General features: G+C 47.3%; 1 protein-coding gene across 5 annotated transcripts; it reads right to left on the reverse strand.

Moving 5' to 3' along the window:
• Positions 1 to 36: 36 nt before the first annotated feature.
• LMAN2L (lectin, mannose binding 2 like) lies at positions 37 to 24481 on the reverse strand. 5 transcript variants are annotated; one of them, XM_077133786.1, is made up of 9 exons: positions 24281 to 24481; positions 23064 to 23182; positions 20126 to 20243; positions 19277 to 19359; positions 9066 to 9098; positions 7863 to 8024; positions 7657 to 7771; positions 2154 to 2273; positions 37 to 1782 (listed from the first exon to the last, which is right to left on the reverse strand). In XM_077133786.1, the coding sequence occupies exons 1-9, from the start codon at positions 24465 to 24467 to the stop codon at positions 1640 to 1642; spliced, it is 1080 nt and encodes a 359-aa protein (XP_076989901.1). In that variant the 5' UTR covers positions 24468 to 24481; the 3' UTR covers positions 37 to 1639. The 5 variants fall into 5 exon arrangements, with proteins under 5 accessions (XP_076989901.1, XP_076989905.1, XP_076989902.1 ...); XM_077133790.1 differs by lacking the exon at positions 24281 to 24481 and adding an exon at positions 21299 to 21429 and having other exon boundaries at positions 23064 to 23177; XM_077133787.1 differs by lacking the exon at positions 9066 to 9098.
• Between the last annotated feature and the right edge of the window lie 468 nt (positions 24482 to 24949).

The following is a 24949-nucleotide window of genomic DNA, read 5'->3' on the forward strand; positions in this document are numbered from 1 at the left end:
CCCCTTGAACTCAAAAAAACACACAGAGCCATCTGGTTTTCCACTCTAGCTGGTCCGAAGGACACGGTTTGTCCTCTGGCTCCCTGGACCCACTCTGCTCTTGTGGCCAAGGCAGACAGAGTCCTGCCCCACTTTAATCCCACCTGCAGGAAAGCACTACAGCCTGTGATGCTGAAATAAATACACAGGGAAGGACAGAAGAAAGTTCTAGAGAACAGAAAGAACAGAAACCTATACCCAGCCAAGGATGACCCTCCTTTCCTTCTGGGCTGGGCTTTCAGACCAGGAGAAGGCAGAGCAAGGCTCAGGAAAAAGTTTTGGGCCTTCCCCAAAGCCCACCCAAGAAAGGCAGGGCACTGAGTCCGAGGCTCATGTTTGAAGGTTTCCCTTGGGCTACAGAAGCAGCTGGCTAGGACTGCCTCAGAGCTCCCAGGCCTGCTAACCAGTGTCATGATGGGACAGCCAGTGAGCAGCACGTGACCTCTGGTTAGTTAAGGCAGCAGGAAAAGGGGTCACATATACAGGATGACATTCACCACTGTGGCTCAAGAACAAGCTCCTGCAGAACCGGATGACGAGGGTCTTCTGCTTACAACACAAAATCAGGAACCTTTTCCAATCCAGTGAGAAAAAGAAGGCAAGTTGTCTCCTCTTTGGGGGGTACCCAAGTCCAAGTTTCCCTATATTCTAAACCTCAGAGCAGAGTTCATGGTCAACTCCAAACATGCAGGCTCCAGGAGGTCCAGAGACAATTCCCTGTGGTCAGACCACATGGCAAATGTTACCTTTGGGGTCAAGGCCTCGAGTTTCGTCCATGGTCTCCATGAAGTCTTCCAAGCATCACGTCACATGCACACCAGCCTTCAGCCAAACCTGACTGGGAAGGCCACGGACACGGCAGACCCAAGTCTATGCTGGAGCAGGCCGCCAGTGTGCCAAAGCAGAGAGCCCTTGCCCTGTGGCTCAGGAACAACGGTCAGTGAAACACAAGTTGTTCAGTCACCCCAGGCCCTGAAAGAGATGCACCTGAACGTCTTCCAGCTCAGGTCACATCTGGTGAGGCAATCAATGAATGTGGGCAATAGAGGGTGGGATGAAGACGAAGAAGTTTTCATCCAGGTTTCCAAGGAAAGAGCCTCAGAGTTCGGGCCATGGTATCTATGAAGTCTTCTAAGCGTCGTGTCACTTGCACACCAGCCTTTATCCAAAGCTGACTGGGAAGGCCACGGACACAGCAGACCCAAGTCTATGCTGGAGAAGGCCAGAAGGAGAGCCTCGTGTTGACAGAGACTTAGGCAAAAACAACATCCAACGGGAGGTGTGAGGAGTTAGTGGTCTTCTATTCTTTGAGGGTTTCAAGATGTAGTACCGGGGCGGTGGAATGCTTCTCTGTGACTTGGGCATCACAACAAATATTCTCTCACCCCTCCTCGTTTCCACCGGAAGGACTGCAGGGAAAGGCACATCACAGCAGCCAACACCCCAGGGTGGGGCAGGCCTGCAGCAGGCAGGGTCCCTAGGGAGGGCCGTGGGAACACAGGGGCCCTGTGACAACACAGTCCTGCCCAGCTGCTGGAGACGGGGGTGAGATGACAGTCACCCACAGGTGACGTCCCAGAGGCAGTGGTAGCAGGAGGGCTCAATAGAAGCGCTTTCGGCTCTGCTCCTGCCATTTGTTGTAGAGAATGATACCAATGACGATGGCAAACACAGAAAACACCAGAGAGAAAAAGACGATGAGGAAGAGGGCCAGGCCACTCAGAGGTGCCAGGGGGGCTGTCACTGGGGAAGCAAGGGAGAAGCAAGTCAGAAACGGGGAGTCCCCCCAGCAGGGGAGGTCAGCTGATAGGCTGTCTAGTCCTCAGTTTCTGACACCTACTTCTGGGTAGCAGAGCTTACCCTTCCCAGATGCCCAATGTAAGAACTAAGCAGCAGAGAGCAGATTTGGGAACTGCCCTTTATGTTTTTTCTTAAGCTACAACTGTTGTAAAAAAAAAAAAGAAAAAAAGAAGAAAAAGTGAAGAGCCCTCCCTGCCACTCCCTGCAGGGCAACCGCTCCCTCTTCTTCAGAGGAACAGCCCAGAAAGGCGTGTGCGGAAGCCACCTCAGTGTGAGCACCACCGCAGCCGCCACCCCTCCCGCCCCGTGCTCACACTCGGGGAGCTTCAGGTTGTCCACCGAAGGCAAGAACACATCCCGGTGCAGCCTCTCCTCTTCCGGGGTTCTCTCCACCGTCAGCTCAAACAGCTTCAGGGAGATGACGTCATGATTATCTAGAGGAGAAGGAGCGAGGATTACCCACAGCACTTCAAGAGCCAGTGTCTGGGCCCAAGGCTCTGACCCACAGGTAACTAGCAGTGACGCTGGAAAATACTAATTGGAACCTGTTTTCTGATCTGAAAACAAGGATGGGGAACAGGAAATATTCTGTATTTAAATCGTTTTTCCCCCATTACCTATTTATTTTTAATACATGCTTTACTCATCTGTCCATACTGTAGATAAAAGGAGCATCAGACATGAGGTTTTCACAATCACACAGGCACATTGTGAAAGCTATATCATTATACAACCATCTTCAAGAAACATGGCTACTGGAACACAGCTCTACAGTTTCAGGCACTTCCCTCTAGCCTACTACACTTTAAACTAAAAAGGAGATACCTATGCAATGTCTAATCCAGGATCACCTCTTGATTGTGTTTGGAATCTCTCAGCTACTGACACTTTATTTTGTCTCATCTCTCTCTTCTCCATTTTGGCCGAGAAGGTTTTCTCCATCCCTTGATGCTGAGTCCCAGCTCATTGTAGGACTTCTGTCCCACGTTGCCAGGGAGGTTTACACTCCTGGAAGTTATGTCCCACGTAGAAAGGGGAGAGGGCAGTGAGCTTGCTTGCCGTGCTTTTTTTTTTTTTTTACATAGGCAGGCACTGGAAATCGAACCCGGGTCTCTGTCATGGTAGGCGAAAATTCTGCCACTAAGTCACCATCACATCACCCTGTATTTAAATTTTTATCAAAAAGCACGCACTACTTGCATAACAAAAAAAATTAAGAGATAATACTTACAGGAATTAAATTCCGCATCAGATGTGGAACCTTCCAGCACAGTAAGAGGTGAACAAGCAGCTCTGTGGCTTCCCTTCTGTGGTGACAGGGAAGGTGTCCCCTCAGCTGTTGTACAGCCAGGACAGGGCAGTTACTGATGTGGAACAACGCTCCTTGTCGGACTCCGCCTCTCTCTCTGCAGCTCCTTGCAAACCTGACCCTGAATCTCACTGATAATTACGAGAGAAAGGATCGAGGACTGGTGTTCTCGCCTTTTAAGTATCATAGACATTTGTGGATTTACACATATCTGATGCACGTCAACATATTGAGGTTATCATCTTCCTGATGCTCACCTCAACCCCACTTTGTCCTGTGGGCTCCTAAGTCTTTCTGACGTGAACCCAGAAGTTCTTGTAATTGTCCTTACAGGAAGATTTCGTCTCGTCTTGTACATTTCCTACTCTGAATCTGTGTTTTTGTTTCCTGGGCTGCTCAAGCATCTATCATGAAATGGATCAAAATGGGGATTTATTAGTTTGTGGTTTTGAAACTAAAATAAAGTCCAAATGAAGGCATTCCCAAGGCACTGTCTTCTCCCCAAAACTGCGGCGTTCTGGGGCTAGCTGCCGGAGACCGTCGGTCCCTAACTTGTCACATGGCCAGGCACATGGCAGCCTCTCCTGGTCTCTTCCTTCTCTTCCAGGTTTTGTTTCAGCTTCTTGTTTCCTGTGGCTTTCTCTCTCTCTGTCTGAATTTCACTCTGCTTATAAAGACTCCAGTAATAGGATTAAGATTCATCCTGAATGAGGAGGGTCACACGTTAATTGAAGTGACCTTATCAAAAGGCCCTCCTTACAATCAGTTCATGCCCATAGGGATGGATTAAATTGAAGAACATGTGTTTCTGAGGTAAGCTTCAAACCCTCACAACCTGGAGTCAGCCAATTCTCTAAGAAGCTCTAGTTCCTGCTAGTGGGAATTGGTATTACAAGCCCACAAATCCACGTGCTATGGGGACTTATTGCTCCTAGGTTACTGGAGACTGGATTTCGTATTGTATGATTACAGTGACATCTACAACTGCTTGGACAGCTAGAGTCTTCAGCAGATTCCCAGAGAGTATTCTATAACTGTATTCACCTTCAGTTAGAAAATTTTTTAGCTGTTAGGGCTGAAAAGAGAGAAGCCACCAGGGAAATGTTCTTCCAAATACAGGAACATCAAAGTTTGGGACAGCTGGGACTTTTCCTTTCTCCGTGGCTTCAACAAGCCACCAATGAGTGAGAGGGCCACAGGGAAGCGTCACTGGCATGGCAGAAGCACAGGGCAGAGTGCAGCATGGCAGAGGGAGATGGCGAGAAAACAAAAGCGTCTGGACACAATACATATTCAAAGCCTGAGCAATCACTCTAGGCCTGCCCCGGTCAAGATGGGGGAGTGAGGTCCTTCAGGACTCTGGCCCCTAGAAAGGCTTTGAACAACCAGAAAGAACTGGCAGAAGCACTTTTCTCAAAGCTCCAGAACACAGCTGAAGGACTATAGTAACACGGTGAGTGCCCAATCAACACGGCCACTTAAAAGCAAGAGGCTCTTGTAAACCCCAGCTGGCCCATCCCCCTTCCATGCACTGGCACTCCCAGCAGGGCTCCCTGGGCCCAGCTGCAAAACTTAAAGGGTAGCCCTTGTGAACTTGCTCTGCAAGCAGACGGCAGCTCACTGAGATCTCCTACAGAAACCTGTGGGAGCTGCGGGAGGGCAATCAGGTTGTGCTGCTTGGGGCAAGGGACTGCTGGCTGCAGGATACAGTGCTGTGCCTGGGATCATGAAGAAACTGTTTCCAAGGAAGAGGGGACACTTGGATCTATGTAAACAGGAGAAGTCCTAGGGCCACATGTGCATGTCCAAGACAAGATCAGGGAGGCCTCTCTTTGGCCTGGAGCTATTCTCTAAATTCACTGCATGGGAAGCCCTGAAGACTGAAAACAGTGGGTTTTTTCCTTATTGTTGCTTTTTTCGGTTAGCTCCTGACATTCAAGGAAAGCTCTGTCAAAACACTAGCTGGCTACAAGTTTCAGGAACAGGCACCTCAGAGTCTAAATTCTAGTGACAACACATTAAAATATCAAAATGTCCAGGCCCAAGCAAAAGAGATCACTTAAACACGAGACCACCAGTGGGGAGGATCAGACCTGGGACATTCCAGACAAAGCTTCTAAAAGCCGGTCTTTAACATCACACCCCGCAGGGGCCCCCCCGGCTGGTGCTCTTCGTGGCAGTCTGGTGTACAAATCATCTCTCTCGGTGTCATTCTGTGATGAAACCGTATCTGTTTCTTAAACTGAACCATTCTGCCGTTCCCCAAACCTTCGTGGTGACGGCCTTCTTGTTCCGACTGGCAGTCGCCACTGACATGAGCCTGCCTGGGACGCCGTTCCCTGCGCCGCCGCCCGTGGTGCCAGGCCTGGTGCCGGCAGGGGGCGGGGGGGAAGCGGCGACAGCTGCGGGTCTCGGCCTCGCTGCTCTGGCTGCAGTGACGGTGCCTGGGGCACGGTGGTAATGAGGCCACCAGCAGCAGCAGGGCAGCACAGGGCCCTCGGGGATACAGAATCCTTGACGGCACTGTTTCGCTTTTAGCACTTTAACTATGTCATCCCACTGCCTTCTGTTCATGGTTTCTGAAATCAGCACTTTATTGTATTCAGGCTTCCTTGTATATGGCATATTGCTTCTCTCTTGCAGCTTTCAAAATTCTCTCTTCATCTTTGCCATTTGACAGTTCAATTATGTGTTGCAGTGTGGGCTCCTTAGGCCCTGTCCACTTTTCTTCATTCTTTTTTTCCTGCTGCATCTCAGACGGGATGATTTCAGTCGTCTTTATCTTCAAATGCACTGATTATTTCTTCTGCTTGCTCCAGTCTGCTACTGAACACCTCTAAGGAATTTTAAATGTGTGTTACTGTGATCTTCTGCTCTGTTTGATTTCTTTTCATAATTTCCATCTCTCTACTGATATTCTCTTTGGGTTTACCTATCATTTTCCTGATTTCCTGTAGTTCTTTGTCCATGTTTTCCTTTAGCTGCTTCTGGCCCTAGTCTCAGAGAACACTATCTGGATAGGCCAAGAATTTTCAAAAACCATCAATTGCTGGTTCCTCTGTGCTTAGAATTTTAATTCTCAGCATATCCCTTTGCTTTTGCATTTTATTATAAGCTGCAAGGAGAAACCAGGCTGCATTTAATTTGGAAATCTCAGCAAAATATCCAAAAGCTCATCACTTTCAATCCAACATCAAAACTCAATTTCACTGCTGCTTTAAAACAAGGATTAACTTTCTTCCAGTCTCCAATGACACTCACCAATTCCTTCCAAGACCTCATCAGGAATAACTTTAACATCCATATTTCCACCAATGGTCTCTTCAAAGCAATCTTGGCCTTTTCTATTAAGCATCTCAGAATTCTTCCACAATCAGCCTCTTCCCATTACCCAATTCCATAGCCATTTGCACATTTTTATGTATTTGTCAAAGAAGTACCCAAATTCTGAGGTATCAAAATCGTTTTAGTTTTCTAGCTGCTAAAACTAATACTATACAATGGGTTGACTAAAACCACGGGAATTACTTGGCTCACAGTTTCAGAGGCTAGAAGGCTGCTTCCTCCAGGGGTAGCTTCTGGCTGCCTGTCAGTCCTGGAGTTCCTTAACTTTTCCATCACATGGCACTGCATATGGCAACATCTCTTTCTTGTCCAGGTTCTGTTAGCTTCAGGCTTCACGCTTCTCCCTTGGCCTCTCCTTCTGTGTCCATTTTCCTTTGCTTATAAGGACTTCAACCACAAAGAATGAAGGCCCACACTCACGTGGTTTGGGCACCTGAACCAATAACATCTTCTAAGGTCCGACTGACAAATGGGTTCGCACCCTGCAGGACCAGAGGTGGGGACGTGCACACGCCTTTTGTGGGGGGACAAGATTCAGTCCCCAGTGTAAGCATGCAAGGAGCATGATGTATCCAACCCACACTTGAATGTTCAGAAAATGGACTGATAAACAGATGGACAGAGAGATGGAGTACAGCAAACGCAGCAAGATGCTCAATTTTGTGGGTCCGGATGCCTTTGAGAACAGGGGTATGTCAGAACTCCCTGTATGGGGTTTGTGTTTTTGTGAGTTTCTAAGTATTTCAAATAAAAAAACCTGTGCTAAAAGGAAAGTCTGGAGATTGATCAGAAGAAAATGGTGGGGCCCAGGAAATGATGTGTAAGGGGAACTTGGCACATAAGTAGGTGGAAGGAGAAGAGCTTGACAACAGAAAGGGATACCAGAAAGAAGAAAGCAACAGACCTAAAACACACGCTGGAAGAGCTGGGCTGATAAAGAGACAGATACTGCTTTCTGCTAGCGATGACAAGAACAGTCATGCAAGGGGCTCCTGGGGCTGGGGTTTTTAAGGGCTCTGGATACAATATGGAAAGAGAAACATGCCCGGAGCATTTTCTGCCTGGAGCACTGTTTGCCTGGTTCTTCCCTCCGAGAAGTCTCACCCGGGCCTGGGTATGCCATGGGAGCGCAGTCATGGCAAGGAAGGAATGCCCTGCAGTACCTGAGAGATCCCCAGTGATGGAGGAGGTGCCGAAGTAGTAGCCCCGGGGCAGGCGGACCCCAGGCACCTCGATGCAGTCCCTCCACTCATGCTTGCCATCAATGTCCATCATTATCTAGAATAACAGGAAGAGACAAATCAGGTCAGGCCACAGGAGCAGCAGGGAGACAACCCACACTCCCACCTGATCCAGGGCAGGCACTCACCGTCAAATGTCTCTTGACATAGCGAATCACAAGGAAGGTGTCATAATGGAGATTGCGGACAATGGCTGTGCAGCCCCCCAACTCTGTAGGCCGCCCATCCCGCTCATGATCATAGCTCAGGGAGCCATTGTTCACCATGGCTGAGATATAGGGGAATACCCGCTGGGAGAGCAGGGAGAGAGAAGCAGAGGACAGTGAGGAAGAGCTCTCAGGAAGACCTGTGCAAACAGCAACAGGGATTTGCACACAGAAGCTGAGCCCCTTACAGCACGCAGACAACCATTCTGCCTCGCCAGTAATAGCCCCTGTGAATCCACATTTAGACGGTCACAAATGGACATAAGCCCAGGAACTACTTGCCTTCAGTAACTCTCCTTATTCCTGAATTGGGGTAGGCCTGGCATGGTACCTCTGAGACTGGGGTCTGACTTGCGAGACCTCCCAGAGGTCACCACGTGGCACCTGCACTGTCCAGGACTGGCGGTTCTATTTTCACGTACACACACCCATCTCCCCGACCAGCAGGCCAGCCAGGACTTGAAGAAAATGATTTGCTGTGCTGTTTCACCTGTCTCGAGCCTAGCCCATCCCTCCCACCCAGGGTTGCTGTTTTGCACATAGCAGGCACTTTTAAAATACCTGTTTGATTCAGCAGGAGCATCTTTGTATTTCGGAAAGCACCTTTCAAAATCTCAAATGCCATAAGCAGATGATTCTAAATGGACTGGACTCAGAAAAGAGCACTGCCAGAGCCAGGCTGCTGGGTGGTGGTCTCTAGCCCCATGACTGCTCGCAGTTCAAAAGAGCTCCTAGCCCACTCCTGACTCAGCCACACATACTACTCAGGGCAGGGCTCTCCCACCACAAAGGGAATAGGGAAAGTTTCCCCCTTTTCCCATCTATTTCAGAGGTCCTCTCTCTCCAATAGAGTTGTGGGGGAAAAATCCCTCCTCAGACTAACCATCCCAGGGCAGGCCCAGTGCTGAGGCAGTGCAGAGAGGCAGAGAGGAAGGGAGAGGACCGCACGAGGCGTGCTGCTCCTGGTGAGTGCCCAGCATCCCAGATGGTCAGCATGCAAGGGGGCAATGCATCGAGATCAGACGGTGACTCCTGAGGGGACAGCCACATGGACACCGAACAACAGCCAATGTCAGATGGACACATGGGGCTGGGAGGTGGCCGTGTGGGTCAAGAACCAAGTACCTGAACTCCTGGAGAATAACGCCTCTTCTGGGCCTGAGAGGGTCCAGCAGATCATTATAAAAACAAGAGAGGGCACAGAAGACAGGAGACCAAGTCAGAAAGAAGCAGCCATGGGAGAGCGAGGACCCAGCTGTGAAAGACCAACAGACAACCTGAGCCTCCAACCAGGATTCTGGCTCCACTGAAGGACACCCAGCAGGTCCTTGCTCTCTCCACAGTCACATGCAAACCGTGTGTGCTGGAGATTGTGTGCTTTCCTGAGAGGGTCTGTCACTGTCATCAGGTTCTCAAAGGAGTCCACTGTGAAGACCCCTCTAACCCATGGAGGGCCCTAGAGCTCTCAGCAGGCGCCTTATAAAACAAAAAATTGTTACTGTCCTGCAGGCCCCACTGTGACTCTGGGAGACCAGGTCACGGGCCTGTCTGTACCCAGACTACAGCAGCTGCACAGGAAGGGGAGAAAGGGGGGAGAAGCAGGCCCACATTCATCTCTGCCCAGGAGCTCTGGAGAGTTCTCTGGCCTGGAAGATGAAAAGCTCACCACTTGAGAGACTACAAAAATTACCTCTCATCCAAATGGATCGTTCACTCCCTCACTGAGCCTGGTGGACACGTACTTCCCAGTGACCATGTGCCAGAGCTGCACTACGGCGGGACTGAGAAGGTACCATCTGGCTCTGCTCCAGAAAACTGCCACAGTCCTAAACTACAAGCAACAAGAGAAACCTGCCATGCTCAGCTCAGCCCTGCCCCATGGAAAGGGTGGGCAAGGGGGTAGAGCCCTCAACCTCAGGGCTTCCAATACTTGTGTAACACGCATGGCCAGCCAGGCACGATTCCACTTGTGTAACACGCATGGCTAGCCAGGCACGATTCCAGATGCTGAGGATCGGGGGAAAGGCAGATAAGGCATCTGTCTCTATAGAGATGACATTCTACTGGAAGGGGCAAACGACAAACAAGTAAATGGAAGTATTTCAGACAGTGGGAAATGTTATAATGAAAACAGTGGCAGTATGATGAGACGGATGGGGAGCATTTCTCTGTGGAGTAAGAGCAGAGATGAGACCTGAGGAGGTAGAGGGAGTAGACCAAGAGATCTGGAGTGTAAGCAAAGGGTGCTAGACAGGGAGCTAGAAGGAGACAGGGGGGCCGAGACAGCCAGTGAGGAAGTGGTTCAGGTGAGAGGAGGCCACAGAGGCAGGGAGGCGGCAGCTCACATCAGGCCTTCTGGGTTGCACCTGTTCTCTGTGCCACCTGCAGAATATGTACAGGACTACAGAAAGGGATGAAGTGAATCAATAGGTGATTAAATTACCACAAAACTATTTTATCATTCTCTAAACTTTAACTTAGAACAAGGAATTGTGAGTATGTTTATCAAGCAGTCCACAGAAATGGGCTTCTGAACAGAAGATCTTCAGCGAACAGTAAGGGAAAAGAAGAGATTAAAACTGGCGTGGAGACATACTACAGCACGGATGAGCCCTGAAGACATCATGGTGAGTGAAATAAGTCAGACACCAAGGACATGAGGTGTACGCTCTCGCTTACGTGAAGTAACCAGAACGTGTGAATTTGTGGAGAGGGAAGAGAAGACCGCAGGTTCCAGGGCAGAGTTGGGGACTGGGAGGTCACTGCTAGACTGCACAGAGCTCCTGCTGGGGGGCGGCCGCGTTGCGGTGCTGGATGGCGGTGACCAGAGCACAATTCTGTGAACACAGCTGTCAACACCCAACTGCACACTACAAAGCGGTTAAGATGGGGAATACTACCTCATATATTTTACCTCAGTAAAAAGAAAAATAAAAAGAGCCTGGGGAATGTTATGCTGTATGTTACCTTAATAAAAATTAAAAAATGGCCCCAAAGCTTGCTTCACTTCTCATCCCCAATGCCCACACTCAGAAGCTGAGCCAAGCTCAGCGGCCCGGCTGCCGGGAGGCTGCACCGCGCTCTGGGGGAGTTTCCCGCCTGTACGGAGGCCTCGGCCCACGCCCCTCTCAGCAGGTGTGGGATGGGCGCAGGTTGAGGATCCGACAGAGCCCCGGACCTGCAGCCGAGCTCGAGGAGCACCCCCGGGCAGCACGGAGCCAGGCAGCTCAGCCCCTGGAACTTTCTACTTCAGCACCCCGTGACCTGGCCTTCCAGCTGCACCCTCACATCACTACCATGTCTTTCAATGACATCAATTCTTTATGCCTCGTCAAAAACTCCTGAAGTGTTTCCTGGGTAGCTACTAATCTCACATAGAAACAAATTCTCTTTCCATGGAAAGCGGCCTATAGCTAAACAAAAGGCAGAGAAGCACACGCATGCACACAAGACAATAGTTTTATTACTAATTTAGGAGTTGAAAAAATGAGGGCCCCTGCCTACTATGCCAAGAATCGTCTATGGAGTGGACAAATGTTTTCAAGGCCACCCTGGGGGAAAAAAGACCCTCTAAATGCTATCTGCATCTCTAGACCATCCTGATAGAGGGATTTATGGATCCTATGCCAAATTTCCATAGGTCCAAAGCACACACGCTGTGATCCACCAGACAGGAGGAGAGGGGTATGCCACGCCTCTGTGGGCAGGAGACCTCAATTCCAACTACAGCCCACAGCTTACAGCCTTAGGTGGGTCACCTCACTCCTCGAGCCTCCATTTCCTCACCTGCAGTCAGGGTTACCCATGAAGCGGAAAGGAGATACACAGGCATTTAGGACAGCGGCAGCTAGGAGGGAGCCAAGAATTGTTCACTCATGAATAACTATATTAACAAATGTCTAGACACAAAGACTGCTCGCAGAGCTACAAGCATGATCCCAAACAAACACCTCGAGCAGGGATTCCCAGGCCATGGGCTACCAGACCAGTAGGTAAAATTTCCAGAAATATTTTGGGGTTTAATAGGGTTGCCTTTTTTTTTTTTTTTTAAACCCTACTAAACACATTAAAATACAACTACTACAAAATAATCACCCATAACAAACATCATCTTATTAAAGGACATTTTAACACACACACACAAACACACACAAGGAAAGGGACAGAGAACTCGGTAATTCCATAATGAAACAACCACTAAAACATATTCAGCATCCAGGGTGCTGAGTCATTTCACTGCTTCTGTTCTTGGACCAACCAACACAGGCCCGTGGGCAGCTCGGTCTTTCAGGACAGTGTCCTCCCACCTGAACCCCAGCACAGCCTAGTGAGCAGGCCAAGTGTGCCCCCTGGAAACCAGACAGGAAGAAAAGGAGGGGGAGAGAGGAGCAACAACAGCCACCGCCAAAATGTGGGCACCGTGAACCCCAGGAACGCCATCCGATGAGGGCAGGAACCAGCCTCGCCCAAAAGCTGCTCTGCGCGACAGGGCCCTCCGACAACCTCCGACTACGGCGAGCCTGGGAGCCCCGCCCCAAGACGACACAGGCATTGCCAGGGGAGCTGGCCCCAGAGCCCCACCTTACCCGCTACGCTACAGCTGTCATCTCTGTCACTACCGAACATTTCTAGAACATACCATTAAGATTAAAAACAAAGAATCAGGTCTCCAAACAATACATACCCAGAAACACAACGAAACACTGAAGAACGGCTCTACAGTAAAGGCAAGGGAAGAACGCGAGGGCTAAATGCAACAGTGTGGGATTTTCTTTCAATATAATGGACATCATCTGGATACTAGGTGAAATCTGAATAAGGCCTCTAAGTTAGATAACAGTTTTTTTTATCAATATTAAGTTCCTATTTGGATCACTGTACGGCTATGTTAAAAGAACTCTTTGTTTTTAGGAAAAATGCCCTGAAATAAAATAAAATGAAACTAAAATGCCCTGAAATATTTAGGAGTAAGGGAGTATCATGAAGGCAATTTATTCTCACACAGTTCAGAAAAAAATATATATACACAAATGCATGTTTTCATGCACACACACACACGCATGCACGCACAGAGGGAAGAGGGACTAAGCAAATGTAGTGAAATGTTAACATTTTGGGGAATCTGGGTGAAGAGCATCTGGGAATCTTTGTAATATTATAATTTGTTTGTAAGTCTGAAAACTATATTGAAATAGAAAATTTAATATTAAAAAAAGTAATGTGAATCAAGTATTAATTGTTCTATCCTTTCAATTTTATTTTGTCTGGAATTTTTCAAAATTTAAATAAGGTTTAAGAAACAGTACGTATAATGTTTTTGTTTTTAAAAGATGTTAGCATAGTTTTGTTTTGCTTCAGCCTTTTCCATAATGAGCAAGAATAATAGCTTTTATATAAAAATAAGAATTACTAAAAACAAATGCCCCTCCTACCGCGCCCCCCCATGCTGATCACTCGCTGGGGTCACACTGGTGGGGCACACTCACTGCCACTTCCGCAAAGGGACCCATGGCCTTCCACAGTTTAAACCTGTACAGCCTTTCGGTCCTACAGTAATCTTAGCCCAGCTTGGGAATGTGGAAAGGACGGCTGCCACACCCAGCAACACCCCCAGAACAAGGGTGGCGACAAGACTGCTGAGTCTCAGCCCCCCACCGCACAGCACGAGAAGGCTCCTCTCCACCAGCCCCAAACCAGCACGTGCCGGGACTCTTCACCTGAGGACACGCCGCTGCCAGGACAGCTGATTGACGGGCAAGTCTTCACGTACTGGAACGTTATCATGATACAACCCTTAGGAAATTCACGGAATGATTTTAATTCCATTTATCTTAGTTGTGAGAACTAAACAAAATCAAATCGCATAATTTGAGGATTTCAAGAAAGAGTGCTACAACATGAGGAAATGCAAATGTGAAGTATGCCCCAAACCCCAGTTTTAAGCCCAACCTGCCAGATCCCAAGTGCCCAGATTCACAACACAGGTCAAATATTAATCATCTTTTATAATGGTTTTTTTGTGATATAATTCTCATATCACACAATTTAGCCATTTAAAGTATATAATTCAATGGCTTTTAATATATTCAGTTATGCAAACATTACCACAATTTTAAAACATTTCCTTCATTTTAAAAGAAACCCTGTGCCCATTCAGTCACTGTCCAGCTCTATACCCCTCATTCCTTCAGCTCTAAATAATCACTAACCAAACTTTTGTCCCAATCAATGTGTTTATTCTAGACATTTCACATTCATGGAATCAGACATGTGGCCTTGCATCTGGCTTCCTGCACTTTGCATGTTTTCAAGGCTCATCTATGTTTTAGAGTGCATCGATACGTCATTCCTTTTTATTGCTGAATAACATCCCACTGGATGGATAGACCACATTGGTTTACCCATTTATCAGCTGAAAGACATTCGACCTTGGGGCTGTAATGAAAAACGCTGCTATGAACATTGATGTGCAGGTTTTGTGTGGACATGCTTTAATTTCTCTTACCTATATGCCTATGAGTGGGACTGCTGGGTCACAGGCTAACTCTGGTAAGCCATGGGAAGAACTGCCAGACTGTTTTTCCAGAACAGCAGCAGCCACACAATTCTACACCCCCACAAGCAATGTTTGAGGGTTTCAATCTCACCCCATCTCTGCTAACACTTATCTTCTTGTTTTAGTCGTGTCGTTTTGATTTGCATTTCCCTTACGGCAAATGATGTTGAGCAGCATTTCATGTGAGTGAGCCTGTCAGCATTCATGTATCTTTTTTGGAGGACCATCTGCATGAATCCTTTGCCCATTTTTTAACCAGGCTGCCTCTGTATTATTGAGTTGCAATACTTCTTTATATATTCTAGATAGAAGTCCCTTATCAGATATATGATTTGCATATTTTTCCCATTCTGTGGATTGTCTTTTCACTTTTTGATTGTGTCCTTTGAATTAAACTTTAAAATTTGAAGATCCTAATTTTAATGAAGTCCATTTTAGCTATTTTTCCCATTTTTATTTGCGCCTAATTCAAGCTCACAAAGAACTACATCTATGTCTTCATCTATGTGTTTTATAGTTTTAACTCTTGCATTTAGGTCTTTGATCCATTCTCAGTTAATTTTTGGTGATGTGAGGTGGGGTCCCACTTCTTCCTTTTGCATACTGTTAACTAATTGGCCTAGTACCATTTGTTGAAAAGACTATTCCTTACCCCACTGAATTTTCTTGGCATCCTTGTCAAAAATTAATTGACTGTAAATATAAGGGTTTCTGGACTCTCAATTCCATTCCAATGCTGTACATATCTGTCTTTATGCCAATATCACAGTCTTGATTACTGAAACTTTATAATAAATTTTGAAATCAGAAAGTGTTGAGTCCTCCAACTTTGTTTTTTGTCAATACTGTTTTGGCTATTCTGAGTCCCTTAATTTCCATGTGAATTCAGGATCAGCTTGTTTCTTTCTGCAAAGAAGTCAACTAAGCTTTTGATAGCTGGGGACTGCATGAAATCCACAGATCATTTTGGGAAGTTGCCCATTGTAACATCAAGACAAGTCCACGAGCATGGGATGTCTTACTATTTATTTAGGTATTCTTGCATTTCTTTCAACAATGTTTTATACTTTTCATAATGTAAGTTTTATACTTATTTTGTTAATTTCTAAATATTTTATTATTTTTGATAGTGTAAATGGAATTGCTTTCTTAATTTCATTTACAGACTGTTCATCACAAATGAATAGAACTAATACAAATGCCTTCTATATGATGTTCTTCTATCCTGCAACTTTGGTGAATTGGCTTATTAATTTGAATCATTCTTTTGTTGATTCGTAGGATTTTCTACATGTAAGATCACGTCATCTGCAAACTGAGATAGTTTTACTTCTTCCCTTCCCATGTAGACTTTTATTTCATTTTCGTGCCTATCTGCCCTGGCTAGAAGTGCCAAGAGCTGACTTCCTCGTCTTGTTCCTGATCTTAGAGGGAAAGGCTTCCGTTTTTTCCCATCAAATATGATGTTAGCTATAGCCTGTCACAGATTTCCATGCTCAGGTTGAAAAAGCGCCCTCTGGTTCTAATTTTTACCCTGTCTTCTTTGTCTAGCACATCTTCTATAAAAAATACCTTTCATTTGTTAAGTTTTCAAAAGATACAGTATTTGTCACTATTTTATGTGCTCAAAATAATAAGACCACACTCTCTCAAGTTAGACCCTGCTATCTGTGTGACACTGAAAAAGTTTTTAACCTTTCTACACCTCAGTTTTCTTACATTAAAGTAGGCATAATAATACCTAATTTATTGGGTTGTTATGAGAAACAAATAATACATATAAAAGTGCTCAGAAAAAATTCAAGTGTCAATCAGTGGATGAATAGATAAAAAAATGTGGTTTATACAATGCAATATTCTTCAGCTGCAAAAAAGAGTGAAGTTCTGATGCATGTGGGGACATGGACGAAGCTTGAAGACATCATGCTGAGTGAGCTAAGTCAGACACAAAAGGACATACATTATGTGATCTCACAGACTGAAAAAAGCTAGAATACGTAAATTCATAGAGAATTTATAGGGGCAGGGCTAGGGGTGGGGACCGGGGAGTTAATGCCCAACAGACACGGAGTTCCAATGTGGTGTGGCGGGAGAGCTTTGGTAATGCACAGTAGAGACAGGAGCACAGCACTGTCACTGGGATGAACTCCTGTGACTTGTATATTTCAAAATAATTAAAATGGGAACTGTCATGTTGTATATATGTTACTACATTAAAAATTTTTTTAAAAAGTAAACAAAGATTGATTTCTAGCAAAAAAAAAGTTCTTAGAACAATGTTCATTTTTATATACGAATGTATGATATCAAAGTAAAGTAGGTCACTGACAAAACACATCAATTGATTTTATTCTCTAGTTCCAGATTCTCGGGATTTAGAAAGTAGTACACTTTCTACATTCCTTTAACTGAGTGTAAACTCTCAGAACTGAAATTGAATAGAAGGTCATATGAAAATAATAAATGTCTCCATTCCCAAGGAAAAAAATCAACCTGGCAGAAGGAAAAATGGATAGGAGAGAGGAGAGCTCGCTGAAAAACACAGACTCTGGACTCAGGAGGACCCGTGCTCAAAATCAGGCTCTACCTTCTATCAGCTTTACCTTGAACTCAAGACCTGAATGCTCTATGCCTCTGGCTTTACTCACTGGACAGTGGGAAAAGCAATACTAATTGTAAGAAGTTTGAAGAGGAGTAAGACAATATATGCAAAGTCCCTGGTACATAGTTGCAGGGACCTAATACACAGGAAATGCTCTCCCTCATTGCACAGGGAAATCAGGATCTGATCCTGGCCCGAGGGCTCTCAACCCAGGCCAACAGGGTGGAATCATGCAGACCGCACCTCGGGGGTAAGGGCTGGGCAGCGCAGTTCTGAAAAGCTCTCCAGGTAATCCAACGTGCAGTCGGAGTCGAGAACCATGACAGCTAGCCAGAAGAGAAGGCCCCATTTTTACCACAAAACCAACTTTTTTTTTTATTAAGATCTACTCGTTTTACAAAATAAACCCATCAGATCTGACCTCCCAAATCAGAATTACTGCTAACAGAAGGCAAAATGGAAACTAAAAGAGTCTGAACAATTTGTTTCTGGTCCCAGGGAGCTAGGTCTAAAACTCTAGTTATGGCCTAAACCCCTTGCCTCTTATTCAGATGCATTTCTAACAGCCACTATTCCCACAGCAGCACTGCAAACGTGGTCATGCCACTCATCTGCACACACTTACTGCCAGGGAATAAAGTCCACAGCCCTTAGCAGGAAAGAAACCCTTCAGAACTTTAGCCCCACGACCAGCTCAGTGAGGAACAGTCACATACATTCTGACTTCTATGGTGCTGGTTTAAACAACCAAACCACCAGCTGCCCTGGCAGACAGTGGTCAATCTCAGTGGCAAGCTAATGTACGCAGGAAGGAGCAGTGCTAACATTAAAGCAATGCAAATAGCGGCCCCTGGAGTTCTGCACTGTGGCAGGGCCACCAGCCCTGACTTTCCTGGATTCCTCACACTCATCATCCACCCTCTCAACTTAGCCCCCCAAAACAAGCTCTTCCCTCTGTGTGGACAGGGTTTCTTCTCCTGCAGACCTCAAGGCAAAGCTCTCCCCCTGGCGGAAGCCTTCCCCAACCACCACCACCACTGCTGCCCCCCATCCCAGGTTAGATGCTCCTGCTACGTCCTCTCCTAGCACCCCACGGTTCTGCCAGTCGGTGTTCTCACACGTCAGTGCTACTGAGTGCAGGGACCATGCTGGTGTGGCTCATTAATTCCCAGGGCCTGGCACCTAAAAAGTGCTTAATATATGTGGAATGCAGAGAAGCCCAGAAGGAACACAGAGACGCAAGCCTGTAACTGATCCACAATAAACAAAGGTTCATTCTCCTAACTCAGGTCTCATTTTCCACCTCCTCTAGGGCACACTCTGTAAAAATGCTAACAATTACTGACTCTGGGTGTCGCACACGCAAGGATCATTCTACTGTTTTTCTATTTTCTTTATAACTTTGAATTTTTCTTAATAAACTTTTGGAGAAGAATTAAATGAGTTCTGCCTCTATTCCTAGTCCTGCCTTCTTTGCTAAATAGTATTTAGCCACAGGAAACCCAGCAGCAATCTGTCATATTGTAATCACTCCTCCCCATCTGATGGCGGTACCACAAGACAGGGAGAGTGCAAACCTGTCATCAGGATACGAAAATACTAAAGAACCCTCAGTGTCAGCTAACAAGAAGCAAGAAGCCTCTGCAAACAGCTAGATACTAGGTTCCAACAAAACTGCTGAGATTTCATCAATTTCCTTTTTACAGTCTTCCCTACAGGAGAGGACTGCTGTTCAGATCTGAGAAGAGGAAGAAGAAAAGGATGCTGGAAAGAATGAGCACACTGCAGAATAGAGCACAGCAGTGGCACACTGAAAGTCAGGGGAGCTGGGTTACATAAGTCCAGCTTGCTCTGGTGCTGGCCGACTAGACAAATCACCAACCGGCCAAACAGATTCTGCTCGGTTTTAGTGGCTAACTAACGCATGCAAGAGATTCACAGCAACATGCAAGAAAAGGTCCCCCATTCATAACAGCTCTTCCCATAGCACTGTGTGCTCAGAACAGTTCTCTCTAGAAAATGCACTAACAGGGACATTACTTTTTGAAGTTCGACAGATGAAGAAAATGGAACCAACCCCCTCATTTTCTGTCCCAATATTCCCTCTTGAACAACACTCGTGAGGCAAAGGACTGCGATGCCAGGGCAGCTGACCTAGGCTCTGACACTTGCCATTACCTCTTGCTGCTTCTCCTCATTGGGGTAGGTGTCTACAAATACTCCCAGCCCCACAAATTTGTCCATGTTTCCAAACACAGGCCCTAGAGAGAGAGAACACATGATGAACAATGAAATAAAGCCAAGAGCTGGTAAAGGAACAATACATCACTATGATGGAGGAAAAAGTGAAATTCAAATGACTCCCAGGCCTCTCTCAAGATGAGAAAACAGGTAAAAGCGCTCAGTAAAGTGCCTGGCCTATCAAGCAACCAGTAAATATCGGCAGTTGTTTTTAGTTGAAGGCAGGGGAAAGAGAGAATGCCATTGTAACCTTGTTTAGCATTACAGCAGCGCCCTGATCCAAACTGGTTGCTAAGGTGCCCATATAGAATTGTGCTTCACAAACACTTGGTGAGGACTATACCCCCAAGAGAGAACTGAATTCCCAGTGCTACTTCTTGCTGTAAAATCAAGTTGAGCTTGCTACCTGCTTGGAGCAATGGCTCTGGCACAGAGACAAATGATAACCCTCCTCTTAACTCAGCAGGGTTGAGATATTTCACTGTATATGCCCAAAAGAAATCAGCTCACCAACTGCCAAGTGTTTAGGAGAGCTGATGCTTTCACCCAGCCAACAGGCCAGGTGGTTGCACAGAGAAACCTGAAAGGAATTAACAAGCAAGAAATCCCCCCAGGATGCACCAGGCTTCTCTGCTTATCAGTACTCAGACCCAACTTTAGAGCCAGCTGGGCCAGTCTTCAACCAGACACTGCAGGCATTGTGGGGAAGTCCCCTTTTCAAACAGAAGGCACATAAAAAAGAAGGCCTGACACAGCCCACACAAGGGCCACCCAGGGTCCCGATACCTGGCTGCATCCGATCTTTGGTGTACCAGATTGCCAAGCCGTCTCCGTGCAGGTTCTTCTTCCCTTGCCCGTGAATTTTGAAGTGAACCTGTAATTCCCAGTCTCTCAGGAAACACGGCTGAAGCGAAAGAGATACTGGAGTCAAGAAACAGAATGAAACGCTAAACCCCTCAAGCTCTCACAGCAATTCATAGACTCAAGAACATAAATACAGTCAATCTTAGGCGAAGGATGAGAAACAAATTCTAAGATGTGCTAAATGTTCCTGTCATAAAATTAAACAGATTGAGACATTCAACTGTATGAGAAACTTATTTTGAAAAAGGAATAAACCTCCTAATTACCTTCATCTCCCAAAAGAAACAGGATTAGTGCTCCAAGGTCAGAAAAGACAGCAGAAAGGACAGCAGCCTCCCAAGTTGACTACTGCGACCCTACATTCACCCAGCAAAGTTAACACAACTGCACTGCACAAATTGAACTTAAGATCACCCCTCTTTGGTGGGAAGAGTAAAAAGCTTGAATGGAAAGGTCACAGCCTCATCTACTAGAAAAGAACAAGAAAAGCTAAGTCATTATGCCAAGGTTTCCAGAAATAATTAGCAGATGCCATGAAACAACTCTAGTTAGCAGACATGACCCTCTGCCAAGCTGAGGGGCGAGTCAGAGGGTGTCAGTCACAGACCCCCAAGTTCTCACACCCTCGGCCAGGAAGCGTAAATATGCTAAGCAGGGCACCACCAACCCTACCCACAGGACAGCCTTGGTGGGAAACATTAAAAAGGTGTGTCCTAATAGGGCTCCCGTTTTGTTTTTTAACTGCGTATCAAAACCTTGGAAAAATGGAAGAGGCAAGTGGACGGTTAAGTGTTCTGAACAGTTTCAGAGAGAAACCAAAATGGCTATTTGGTTTTAGGAGGTTTCTGGTGACCGTGGGTCACTGCAAAGGAAGACAGAAGAAGGAATAGCTAGATCAGCTGGGTTCAGCCAAAGGCTGTCCAAATTGATTGTTCTGGCTCTTGAGCAACATGTTGCTACATCATTTTCAGTTTTTGCTTTTAATTTTTGTAATACTTTCCCTAAAATGCTAGTATTAGGAGTACCCAGTCAAAATGAAAAGGGCTGGGGGTACTGCTGGATTCAGCAAGGCAGCTGAAAGCCCCAGCAGCTTACCATGCTCTGATGAGCGAGTCCTTGTCTCACTTTGGGTTTTCATCTCTCTGCTGCTTCATTTAGATTTCCCGGCAAGAGTGAAATTCAGTGGTGGGAAGCTGTTCCACAGCCAGTGGGTAGGTACTATGCCCCTGGGAAGAGTACAGGGCCAGAGAGGTTCATGCTGAGCCAAGTTATTCACCATGAACACCTTGCCTTGGCTTCACACGTAGCACAATCTTATATGAAGTTTTGCTCAGGGCTGAGCCTAAATGTGGTTCTGAAACTGTGCACAACAGACTTCCCTAGGGAGCTTTTAAGAATGTCAATGCCCAGGCCATGCCCCGTTCCAATTAAATCAAAATCTTGGGGAGTGGGACTCAGGCACTGATTTCAACTGATACCCAAATTTGAAAATCACTGTTCAAAAAAATGAGCCCTATTCAAATAATTCAGAAATAACTCCACAGCTCAGTCTGATAGATAACAGAGAATACAGGTATCAGAGAATTTGAAAAAGAGCAAGATAACTAGATCTTAAATTAGAACTGCTGCCAAAAGAGTTGAGACAGAGAGTGAGCAAGACAGCAGCAAGGTATCAAGTCTTGGGAATCATCATTTAGTAACCCCTAAGAGCTCCACCGATGGCTCCCACAATAGGTCTAATGGCATAACAACATACATTTCTGGAAGAATTTTAACTTTCCAAAGTCTTTTCATGCCTATTGCGTTATTTCATTCTCACAACAACCCTGGTGGGCCAGTAGAACAGGTATTACGATGCTTCTTTGACAGACAGAGAAACCGAAAAGTAAGAGAGGCTGCAGAAGCCGCCTGGCCCTCCCAGTGGTCCGCAACAGGGTTGGATCTAGAGCACAGGTCTTCCAACTGCCAGCCCTCCAGATCCTCCACCAGCACACACCACCCTGCGCTCAGTCCGAGCACGAGTGCAGCACTACAATCTGGCTTCAGGGGTCAGCTCCTGCGGATAACTCACGCAGCAACCTCTATTTCTTATCCCTCGGCTCCTTGAGAATTCATGGCCATGTCAAATGAATAGGAAAAAGAAATAGTTCTTTTTTTCTGGAGTTCACTTATCTACCACAAATTAGGAAAAAACATATAAAAGGAAATCCTTAGGTTATGAGAGCGCAAGAGAAAGTATTCAAGGATGCCAAGGTCACCCCTAAAAGTAAAGTGGCCCTAAAAGATTTAGAAAGAGCCCTGGGAACCAAAAAGAAAGCATTATATTACACTTGTACCAAATCACACTGCAGCCACACCACGAATACTGCATTCACTTCTTGCCGTTAAACCTCAAGGAAGACAATGAAACTAGAAAAGGTCCAAAGAAGGACAAATAAAATGATCAATGGCTCAGAATGGTTTTCACATGAAAATAAAATTTAAAATTAGACTTTTCAAACTGCAATAACAAAGGGGGAAACTGGGATGAAGTTCGGGATAAATTTAAGGGCAGACTTCTACTTTTTAAAGCAGAGTTATTAAACATAGATTACGTTTAAACATACCCCCAAGAAGTAGTAATAAGGTTAAATGGGAATTACAGGTGTTTCAGAAAACAAGATTTAAAATGAATTATTTCAGTATAATAAGGATAATAGGCAGCACTTCCCTAAGTATCTCATTTGTGTCATCTGAAACAAAGACCCTTGATATCAACAGAATGCTAGGGAGGAAAGCCAGTAAAGCTAAGGCAACCTGCCACCCCTGAGCTTTTCAGGACTTTCTGGGTCACCCATACAGGACGGATAAAGAGTCTTACCACGCGGTTCCACAGGGCACCCTGTTTACTTTGCATATCTGGGGTGAGGCGGATATACTGGGTCATCACCATGGCATGGCCCATCAGATTCCACAGGGAGGAACTGCCCGTGCCCACACCTGTGGGGAGGGAGCACAGGTTCAGCCTCTTCAGCATCAAGCCCTTCGGGAAGCTGCCAGCGCCCCACAACCCCCACCCCCAAAGGCTGGAGGCACCTTTCTTCCCTTTGCGGTCTCCCACCTCCTGTCACTCACAAACCCTAACTCCTTACTCCTATGTGTCCTTTCAAGATGCACTTTTCAGGTGAAGACCCAAAGGGCTCACTTCATTTATCCATGCCACAGTGGCCGCAGCTCAAATCCAATCTTCCCATTTTATCTCAGTAAACTTTGGCAACACAGTAGGAAAAAACAAAAATTCCCCCCGCTCTACCAAAAAGGGTTTGCTCCTCCAGCTTCTTGAAGAAGGCTTCACGCCACTGCCTCCTTAAGCAACCCTTCGGTGTGAAGCTTCTGCTCCTCATCCTCCACTCCCCAGGGCTCTAAGCTCCCAGTGTGAGGAAGAAATCAGCCCCAGGGCAGCCCCTGGATGCACCTGCCAAGTAAATAAATGAGTAGGCGCTTTGTGTATACTCTTTGTGTTTCGAGTTATCATTTGTCTTCTGACACATACCCTCTCCCCAGGGAAACAGAGCTGTGTTAGCTAAGACACCTGCACTAATCTCGTCCTCTTCGTAGCTAATTATATCAATTTTCCGACCCCCGAGCTGCGCTCAGGGACTACGTTAAAGAGGACCCCGAGAACCAGCTCTGAACCGCAGGGCTCCTGGACTGGCGGAAAGCAGGCGTTCCAACCCGCAAGAGAATTTCATCTTCTTTCTGACTTCCGGCCAGGTCCTACCCCAGTTTTTGCGCTTCTGTCTCCAGCAGGTCCACGGCTCGGTCGGGACAGCGGCCATTCGCACTCTTTGGCCTCCCGGAGCCCGGCCCGCAGCCGCCTCCCTGCCCCGCGCCCCGGCCTGCGCTGGAGGCCTCGCAGAGCCCCAACCCGACCTGCTGGACGCGTCCAGCACTCCGGGCGAGCGGGAGCCGCCCCCTGAGCCTCCACCCGGGGTCCCCGACGCGGCGCCGTCCCCGCGCCCCCACCTCGGCCTCCGCCCGCCGCGTCCTCGGGCCCCGCGCCGCCCCCGCACGGCCACCTCGACCCCAGCGCCTCACCCTGGTACGGCTTCGACAGCGAGTGCTCCCGCTTCAAGTACTCGAACGTCTGACCCGCGCCGACCGGCTGCGGCCCTGACCCAGACCCCAACCAGAGGAGAAGGAGCCACATGCTGGGCCCTTCCGGAGCCGCCCGACGCCGCCCGCCCCGCGGCCAGCACCCAGGGGCTGCCACAGCCGGCGCCATCTTGCCCTCCGCCGGGCCGCTCGCCTCAGCCCCGCCCCGTCGCCCCACCCATTGGCCCGCGGAACCACTCGCCCCGCGTCCCATTGGCTCTCCTCTAGTCCCCGCCTCCGCAGGTGAGTGCCTCACCCATTGGCTGGCCTCTGTACCAGTTGCCGTGCCAACCCCGGAAGGGGGCGTGGCCTAACGCTCCGCTTCCCTTATTTGCAGGTGCCCGCGCGCCCCTAGGCCCGCTGGCGCGCGGGATGGATCCGGTCCCTGTTGGCGTCCTGGAGTAGATTTAAAGAGGAAGGCGTGTCTTCCAGCCTGCCAAGGTGCCCTCCTGCACGGAGAACTGAAGGGAGAGATGGGCAGAACCACAGAGTAGATGAAGAATCACACGGCACACTGACTGAACGCGCTCTCAGCCCCTGCTGGGGTTCATGGAGCGCTTCGCTCTGGGCAACACAGGACATGGCCTTCCCAGGCGCGCCCTGAGCATGGAC

Source organism: Tamandua tetradactyla, chromosome 17 (assembly GCF_023851605.1).
Source record: "Tamandua tetradactyla isolate mTamTet1 chromosome 17, mTamTet1.pri, whole genome shotgun sequence".
In the NCBI taxonomy this organism is placed as follows: domain Eukaryota; kingdom Metazoa; phylum Chordata; class Mammalia; order Pilosa; family Myrmecophagidae; genus Tamandua; species Tamandua tetradactyla.

Coding starts and splice junctions, on each gene's coding strand:
- LMAN2L (XM_077133786.1), bottom strand. CDS start 24,467: ATGGCGCCGGCTGTGGCAGCCCCTGGGTGCTGGCCGCGGGGCGGGCGG. Junction 9,099..19,276: donor ATGAGGAGAAGCAGCAAGAG/GTAATGGCAAGT, acceptor GGACCCTCTCAG/GCCCAGAAGAGGCGTTATTC. Junction 8,025..9,065: donor GTTATTCTCCAGGAGTTCAG/GTACTTGGTTCT, acceptor CTGCTCTCCCAG/CGGGTATTCCCCTATATCTC.